A 9,573-nucleotide genomic window follows, 5' to 3' on the forward strand; every position below is an offset into this window, starting at 1 on the left:
CCCCCAGTCTCCCCCTCGCTGTTCTCCAGTCTCCCCCTCCCGCTGTTCCCCAGTCTCCCCACCTGCTGTTCTCCAGTTTCCCCACCCTTGCTGTTCCCCAGTCTCTCCCCCTTGCTGTTCCCCAGTCTCCCCACCCGCTGTTCCCCAGTCTCCCCCCTCTGCCTCCGCTATTCCCAGTCTTTCTGAAGGCTATCTCCTGTGTACCGATGCCCAAGGCTATTAGATCCTGGGGTAGAACAGTGGCGTGACACTCACCTCTCCTGACCCCAGCCAGCGGCCCTCCGTAGTAGGTCCCTCGGGATCTCTGACAGCACAGCTGGGAGGAATCAATGATTGGCCGTCCCGGAAGGTTGCTGCTGTGGCATTGTTCCCTTGCTTTGGCAGGCTGTCGTCTATTCAGGGAACTGGTCAGAGGCTGTGGGTCAGAGGTCATTCATAATGAGAGTCCTCGAGTATTGTGGAAACTACACTGTCATGGCACACTCTGAGTCTTCTGGGGGTGGGGGGGCAGGAGGCTGGAGGGGTGGGATGGGCTTGCATGAGGGGTTCAGGGGTTAGGGTATGGGTCGGGATGGGACACGATGGGACACCAGGAAGTGTGGAGATTGACTGGACCAATGGCGATTGGAACATGAGAAAGGCTTCCCCTCCCTGTTCAGACCCCCTTCCTCAAAGGCCACTGCAGCTTTCCTGCGAATCCAGTATGGGAGGGGCAAAGACCATGTAGGAGAGGGCAACAGGAGAAAATGAAGGCAAAATACTGTGGTGTTCAGGAGTAACGGGGGCATTGTGGAGGAGGTAGGGGTAGGAATGGGAAACAGAGGAATTAGAGCAAGCAATGGAATATAAGGGGGAAATACAGGGTTATGAGAGGGGCAATGAGGGGACATGGGGCAACAGATTGTATATGAGAAGCACAATAGTACACATATAAAAGGGGCAACTAAGGGCATATGAAAGGGGAGACGTTGGTGCACAAAAGGAGAAACAGGGGCCTTCAAGAGGGGCAACTGGAGGGTATGAGAGTAACAACAAGAAGGTGTGAGAGGAGGAACGGCACATATGGGAGAGCAAAAGGTCACTATGAAAGAGGCAACAGGGTGTATATGGGGAAGGGCCATTGAATACATACCAGAGGGGTAACAGAGCACGTAGGTGAGGAACAATGGGATAGCACAAAAGGAGAAACAGGAGGGTGTGAGTGAGATAACTGAGGGCAGAGGGCAAGTGTAATGGAGCATGTATTAGAGGGGCAAAAGGAGGAAATGGGTGAAATAATGCGGTATGAGGAGTAATAGAGAGAATGGGAGCTATGTGTGGACAATGGGTCTTATGAGAGGGAAATAGAGGAATTTAAGGGGTGCAATGGGGCTATAAGGGGCCAACAGAGGGTTATGAAAGGGTTAAGAGAGAAATGCGCCAGCAACGACAGTGTCCTTTGGCAAACGTGTCTCACCGTGTCAAACACTTGCTGAGTGGCTTGCACCTGGTCAGCCTCCTCTGTGATCTGCTCCAGGTCCCTGGCTGGGACAGTGACCAGAACATAGAGGCTGGTCTCCTGAGGATCGGAACCCTCTGCTCCACTCTCCCTATTTGTCAGAATTTCCCTCACGCCAGGCCTCGAGCTGTCAGATTGTGTTCCTTTGACCTCATTATCAGTGGCAGGGCAGCACTCACCTTTGCAAGAGGGAAAGAAATCACCACTGCATTTAAACGCTCGGTGCAAATCCTCCGCCAGTTCCTAACAGATCGCTGAAATGTGTGCAGGACACTCACTAGACTCTACCTTTCTCTGAAACCGCAACAGGGCAAGACTCAGATGGGTGGGATTTTTAGAAAAAATGCATTCATAGGGTGAGGGCGTTGCTGACTAGGCCAGCACTTACTGTCTTGTCCCTGATTGCCCAGGGGACAGTTAAGAGTTAACCACATTGCTGTGGGTCTGGAGTCACGTGTAGGCCAGATCGGGTAAGAATGGCATTAGTGAACCAGATGGGTTTTTCAAACGATCAACAATGGGTTTCATGGTCATCATTAGCCTCTTGATTCCAGGTTTTAGAAAAAATTGAATTCAAATTCCACCACTTACCATTGGTGGGTTTTGAACCTATGTCCCTAAGCTATTACCTGGCTCTCTAGTGACAGTATCACTGGGTCATCACCTTGCCCAGTTGTACCTAACCCAGTGCCAGGTTGGGGTGGTAAGACTAGTTTGGTTACTTAAATGCACAGCAATGTGTTGTGTAACCCACATAATGTAGCAGGGTGGTGGGTTAGTTTTAGCTATTTTCGTAAGTAGCTGTTGTCACAACTCACTGGGGTAGGATGTTGAAATCTGACTAATTCTGGTGCCATCAATAATGTGAAAAGATTTAATCAACCTATCCAAAGCCCCTAGTTTACCTGGCTGATGAATCCAGGTTGAAAGAAATACTCATCTGGTCTCTACTAAACAAGAACACAGCTATTGATTGCAAAGAGATTGTTTTTTAAAAATGTCAGGAAAGAAACACAAAATGCTAACTTATAACTCTGTATAACATACACTCTGCCCCTTTAAAATATTCCCAGAGACATACAAACAGATACAGAAAGAAACAATGTTAACAGTTGAGGAAGAACAACAAAAAAGTCTCAGTGAAGCATAGTTCGGGCATCAGTCTAGACTACTAGAATCTACGACATGATTTCCTGCAATTCCCTTCCAGTTTCTTTTGACTTCAGTTTGAGATCAAGATTAAGTAATATTACTGAGGAGACGGGTATGTTGCTGAAGCTTTCCATCTCAGACTGATCAGTACAAAGGCAAGAATGCCAAATTTCCAACAATCACTGCAATCTACACAATGGGAAGAAATTGATAGATTGGTGAGTCAACTCAAATGCTCTGGAGAAAGCACTGGAGAACTGTAGCTTCCTTGGGTTCTTGGTAATTCAAGAAAGACACAAGGCTTGGACATACTTCTTTTGTTTGTAGTGAATTAATTAATAAATAAGGAAATATTACATTTCAAATTTAGATCTGCATGTTGCTCATATTTACAATTGCCTCATCATCCTAAGTGGACACTCAATTCTCTCTTTATACCTTACTAACACAAGCATCCATGCTTTCAGTAATGCTCTGGGCCCAGAGACTCCTTAAAGTGTCTAGTCATGAAAATGGGCAAAGTGTGGTGAAACACAGATCCCTTTGCAGCAGGGCAGTTAGAAACAACAGAGTAACAACATAGACCCATTACACCATAGAAGGAAAGATGTTAGCTATTGAGTCCATCCCAGTTTTCTGTTAAATAATCCAGTCAGTCCCATTGCCCCACTTTACCTCCTGAGACCCATAGATTTCTTTTCCTCATGTTCAACCAATGTCCATTTGAAATCAGTTATCATCAGCACTACCACCTCCTTCACAGGTGGGGAGACCTTGGCCATGTCTGGGTGTTAAAACCAAGAGGTTGAGCTAAATTGTCAGTCGCAAAACATCAGTAATAATTGCACTGCTGGTCATCACAATTAACCGTGAACAAACGATACCAGTGCAAACCAATGTCTCATAGCTACCTATTCCTGAAATGCAGATTATGGCCTTTAGTTGTGTCTATATTTCTGTTCATTTATTTATTCAGGCGATGTGGATGTTGCAGGTATGCCCATTCCCAACTGAGGGGTTTGCACAGCATTTCAGACATACCAACTCAATTAATGCGGGTCTGAAGTCAGATGTAGGACAGAGCAAGTAAAAATGGCAAGACTTCTTCCTTAAATACTAATGAACTAAATTGATTTCATTATTCATTACAATGAATAGTTCCAATTTCAGATTTATTGATTACATTTAAATTCCATTGAGAGATTTGATCCCATGTCTCTAAGACATTAGCCTTTGGATTATGAATCCACTGACCATATCGCTAAGCCACTGACACTCAGTATTGTACATTGTGAACAGTATAGGTTAGAGTGCAATAGCTGACGCTAACACCTTGAGCTGACTGACTGCTGAAGGTTCAGTACCTGTGTCAAAGATGGCCTCCTCTCCCTGCTCCTCCTCATCCTCTTCATCCAAACATGGCCAGCTCTGGTACAGGTCAACAACAGGAAGGCAGGGATTGGCACGATAGGGTCTGGGTGCCTTAGACAGATCACACTTAGTCTGCTGTTGAAGGAGTGAGTCTACGGACTGCCCTTGCAGCTGGTTCAGTTTGTTGGTGTAACCTACAGAGACAAAAGAGCTTTTAGATAATGTTGGAGCCTGTTCAGCACATTGACAAGAGTTTAAAGATTATGGATTCAAAAATTACAGTGTATCCCATCCAACTCCCCACCCTCTCACACACTATACTCCACCCAACCCCCTACCCCATCTCACACACACTATACCCCATCCAAATACCACTGTCTTACACACACTAAACCCTATCCAAACATCACTGTCTCACACACGCTGTACCTGATCCAAGCACCACTGTCTCTCACATATACCGCATCCACCCCATCACTGTCTCACACACGCTATACCCCATCCACCCCATCACTGTCTCTCACACACTATACTCGATCCAACCCATCACTGTCTCACACACACTATACTCGATCCAACCCATCACTGTCTCACACACACTATACTCGATCCAACCCATCACTGTCTCACACACACTATACTCGATCCAACCCATCACTGTCTCACACACACTATACTCGATCCAACCCATCACTGTCTCACACACACTATACTCGATCCAACCCATCACTGTCTCACACACACTATACTCGATCCAACCCATCACTGTCTCACACACACTATACTCGATCCAACCCATCACTGTCTCACACACACTATACTCGATCCAACCCATCACTGTCTCACACACACTATACTCGATCCAACCCATCACTGTCTCACACACACTATACTCGATCCAACCCATCACTGTCTCACACACACTATACTCGATCCAACCCATCACTGTCTCACACACACTATACTCGATCCAACCCATCACTGTCTCACACACACTATACTCGATCCAACCCATCACTGTCTCACACACACTATACTCGATCCAACCCATCACTGTCTCACACACACTATACTCGATCCAACCCATCACTGTCTCACACACACTATACTCGATCCAACCCATCACTGTCTCACACACACTATACTCGATCCAACCCATCACTGTCTCACACACACTATACTCGATCCACCCCATCACTGTCTCACACACACTATACCCCATCCAACCCATCACTGTCTCACACACACTATACCCCATCCACCCCATCACTGTCTCTCACACACTATACCCCATCCAACCCATCACTGTCTCACACACACTATACCCCATCCAGCCACCACTGTCTCACACACGCTATACCCCATCCAACCCATCACTGTCTCACACACACTATACCCCATCCAACCCACCACTGTCTCACACAAGCTGTACCCCATCCAAGCCCCCACTCTTTCTCACACACAGTTTGCCATTCAACTCTCCCACCCCCTCACACGCACAAAGCCCTCTCTGAAATAAATCAATGCTTCCTGCATCCTTGGATAGGTTCACCACTGGTTGGGGAAGTTGTGACCTCATTTGCCGTGATCATCCCAACTCATGTCCTTAGGAAGCATTTCCCAAACCCGCCCCTTCTTTCTGGGCTTCACCTGGAGTACATGAATCCTCAAAAACTCCTCATCGCTGCTTTTTGATATCGTCCATGACCTCAGCTTTCCCTCTGTCTGTGACCATTTCCAAACCCACAACCCTCTGAGGTACCCTCTCATTCCAGTCTCCTCTGAATCTCCAATTATAAGATGGTTTCACCACTGGTGGCTGTGCCCCTTCGGCTGCCTGGACCCTACGCTCTGAAATTCCCTCCCTACACCTCTCTGCCTCCTTACCTCAGAATCATCCTCTAAGACAAGCTCACAAACTACCGCTTTGACCAAACCTTTAGTCACCTGATCTAATTGCTCCTTTATGTGTGGTTTGGCACTATGTTTGTATTATAATGTTGCTGTGAAGCATCTTGAGATGTGCATTATGCAAAAGGTGCTAAATAAATCCAGAAGACTGCTGTTGTTGTATTGTGTGCAGTGTATTCCGGTCTGGCCCTCCTCTCTACACACTGAGTCTCTGGCCTGTCTAATGCTCAGTGATAGAGAATAGGCCACCCGTGAGTCTAAACAGACGAGGCACTGTCATACGTAACAAGTTGATTATTGCGAGATAACTAAGTGCAGTTTACATTAACTTGCTAAGGTTTATCAGTTCGAAATATCAGGAGATGTTATCTGCTCCAGGAACACGTACAGATCTCAAATACCTCCATCTGAGTGCAGTTCAGTACAATACCAACATGAAGTCATTCAGAGCTACCCCCCTTCTAATAGCATACACTTCCCAATCTGCTTGGTTACAAACAGGAAGGAGCAGACTAACCTGAGCGTTGTAGCCGATACAGGAGAGTGGGGTCACAGGTCTCGGCGAGGCAGGCCAGGTATTGCTTGGCCGAGTAGCCAGGACGGATTTGACGGTTTCCCGAGCGATTCCTGTGCCCAATGAGGAAATGCAGGTAGGGCTCCACTTGCATAGAGCCTGTGCCATTCTGGAAGCAAAAGCAACAGACCTTTCTTCAGGAAAACTGCACACGGAGGTCATTTCAGTTCGATAGGCATATGAACATTTGGCTTATGATTTTTTTTCAGGAATGCAAAACGTTCAGTCCACCCAAACTGGCCCACTCCTTTCTGATAAACCAATCCCACACATACAGCATCTCACTACAGTCGACACACTCACCTGGGTGAAGGGGGTCAAAGAGCATTGACTGGAGGTTGAGAACACGGAAACATTCTCTCAGTCTATTGTACTACAGGTTCGACCTGGCTTAGCCTGATCATGGAGCGGCATGGCTCCTCATTAGGAGGACCAGCTAAGTGATTGAGACCTGGCTGATTCACTATGCAAGCTGTCCAGACTGACTAATATACTGCCCAAACCATCTAGACCTGGCTCATTCACTGCAAAAACTGCCTAATCACGGCTCATTAACTACCCAAACCAACTAGACATGACCGATTCAACACCCAAACTGTCTAGACCTGGCTCATTCTCTGCCAAACGACATTAGACTAGATTCCCTACAGCCCTTCGGCCCAACAAGTCCACACCGACCCTCCGAAGAGTAACCCACCCAGACCCACTCCCCATATTTACCCCTGACTAATGCACCTAACACTATGGGCAAATTAGCATGACTAATTCACCTGACCTGCACATCTTTTTGGATTGTGGGAGAAAACCGGAGGAAACCCACGCAGACACAGGGAGAATGTGCAAACTCCACACAGACAATCGCCCGAGGCTGGAATTGAACCCGGGTCCCTGGCACTGTGAGGCAGCAGTGCTAAGCACTGAGCCACCGTGCCACCCTAAAGAGACCCATGATAAACTCATCCGGACACGGATGATCCTTAATCCCGATAACCTTTTGCCATACCCACCTCTCTCTGCCCATAGGCAAGGATGGCCCTAGCCAGATCCTGCAGAGTGCTGAGTTGAACCCTCACTCTGTGCCGCCACTTCACGCTGTGCTGGTGCTGCCAGGATTGTAGCGCCAGGTCCTCCGAGTAGAGCACCAGGGCCCCCCGACGTGTGCTGAAGGTTTTGGGGGGCACTGGCTGGCAGTGATGGTGTAGGAAGTCTTCGGAATTGTGCGGTTTCGGAGAGACACAGGCAGACTTGCTCGGGGCCTTCCAGTTAAAATAATCCTGTCAAAGGTAAGTGTGAAAAGGGTTTGGGATTCACCCAGAAGAGACTGGGAGAGGTTGAACGATGCTTATTAACTCACATACATCGTAATCCATCATAGAAGGAGGCCACTCAGCCTCTGGGGCCTGTGCTGACCCTTTGAAAGAGATATTCAATTGATCTCACTCCCATCACCATCCCTCTCTGGTTTTTCCCTGTAGGTTTCTCTCTTCAAGTCTTGATCAATTCCTTCATGTAAGTTACAACTACATTCTTTTCCATGACCCTTTCAGAGAGTGCAAGTCAGATCACTGCATGAAAAGATTCAATTCCCCACAAGTGGGGGAGAATCATATGGCAACAGCAGGAGCCTTCGCCACTCTGGTCCCGCCTTGCTTCTTTCCGGAAAGGTCCATTGTTGCTATGAGCAAAATTGGGCACCAATGGGACCCATGATCAGGACCCCCGGCGGTACAAACCTTACCCACAGAGAGACGCTGGCCAATCCGAGGCTGGCAGCTGTTGTGGACTCGGTGACCACCCCACCCCACCCAGTGAAGCAGTGGATGCAACTAGAACAACACCCACTGAGGCCCAGGATCCAGGCTGCAGGTGAGTGATGTAGGTGATGGGTGTGTTGGAGGATGCCAACAGCATGAGCAGAGGGGTCCCACAATCCAGCATCCAGTGCCTTTTCTTAAGTGACACTCCACTCCCCCAACACATCCAGTTCCCCTGGGAGCTGCAAGCCGAATAGAGATTGTAATTTGGACTCCGCATGTGGGGAGTCTGCTACCTCCCATTGGGTTAATACCAGACTGCAGAATGGCATCCCTACATTGTTTTTTTCATTCGTTCACAGGATGTGGGTATCTCTGGCTGGGTCAGCACTTATTGCCCATCTCTCAATTACCCGGGGGCAGTTAAGAGTCAGCCACATTGCTGTGGGTCTGAATTCAAATGTAGGCCATACCAGCTGAGGAAGATAGATTTCTTCCCTCAAAGACGTTAGTGATCCAGATGGGTTTTTCTGACAATCAACAATGGTTTATTGGGCATCATTAGACTATTTATTGAATTCAAATTCCACCATCTCCTGTGGCGGGATTTGAACCTGGGTCTCCAGATTGTTGCCTAGGTTTCTGGATTAATAGTCTTTCGCTAATACAATGGGCCGTTGCCTCCCCAAATGGGCAGTGATCGCCCACATTAAGGGCCTCAATTGGTAACAGGGTGGGAAGAATGACCATGGGCTTTCCTGTCATAGATTTAAGCTGATTGGAGAGGCAAGGTGCCCAACCCCATAGCCTCCAGCTTTATTAAATGCCCCCCACCCACCAGCCACATCACAGGGGAGTGAACAGGAATCCATCCACCCATGGTCTCTGGTACAGTTATAATATCTCCAATGTGCATTCCTGGTTGACTGACTCTCCTGGCCAGGGTTTCTCAGACAATTTCACCTGATCCCCACAAACAAAACCCTTCTCACCGGAGTGTACACGGTTCCTTGCCTATCCAACACAGTCAGCTCAGCACCATTTCCAGTTGTACCCAATAGCCAGTGGCTCTTACAGAGGCAGAGACAACCCCTTCTGGAACCTCTCACTCCGTGACCACTCTCTGTCTCCTCTCCCCTGCACCCTCACTCTGTGACCACTCTCTGTACCCCTCACCCCTACACCCTCACTCCATGAACATTCTCTGTACCCCTCACCTCCTGCACCTTCCCTCTGTGACCACTCTCTGTACCCCTCACCCCTACACCCTCACTCCATGAACATTCTCTGTACCCCTCACCTCCTGCACCTTC

At 48.0% G+C, this 9,573-nt stretch overlaps 1 protein-coding gene across 1 annotated transcript in view; it reads right to left on the reverse strand.

The window, feature by feature from the left end:
- The window catches only part of LOC122551904 (uncharacterized protein KIAA2012 homolog), a 54,633-nt gene that overhangs the window by 42,463 nt on the left and 2,597 nt on the right, over nt 1-9,573 (reverse strand). The window contains exons 2-6 of the mRNA XM_043694472.1: nt 7,514-7,780; nt 6,450-6,615; nt 4,015-4,215; nt 1,457-1,677; nt 256-415 (exon numbers count right to left, since the gene is read on the reverse strand). Coding sequence (XP_043550407.1) covers nt 256-415; nt 1,457-1,677; nt 4,015-4,215; nt 6,450-6,615; nt 7,514-7,780 — 1,015 coding nt within the window. The remainder of the gene's footprint in view (nt 1-255; nt 416-1,456; nt 1,678-4,014; nt 4,216-6,449; nt 6,616-7,513; nt 7,781-9,573) is intronic.

The sequence above is a fragment of the Chiloscyllium plagiosum genome, chromosome 7 (assembly GCF_004010195.1).
Source record: "Chiloscyllium plagiosum isolate BGI_BamShark_2017 chromosome 7, ASM401019v2, whole genome shotgun sequence".
Classification (NCBI taxonomy): domain Eukaryota; kingdom Metazoa; phylum Chordata; class Chondrichthyes; order Orectolobiformes; family Hemiscylliidae; genus Chiloscyllium; species Chiloscyllium plagiosum.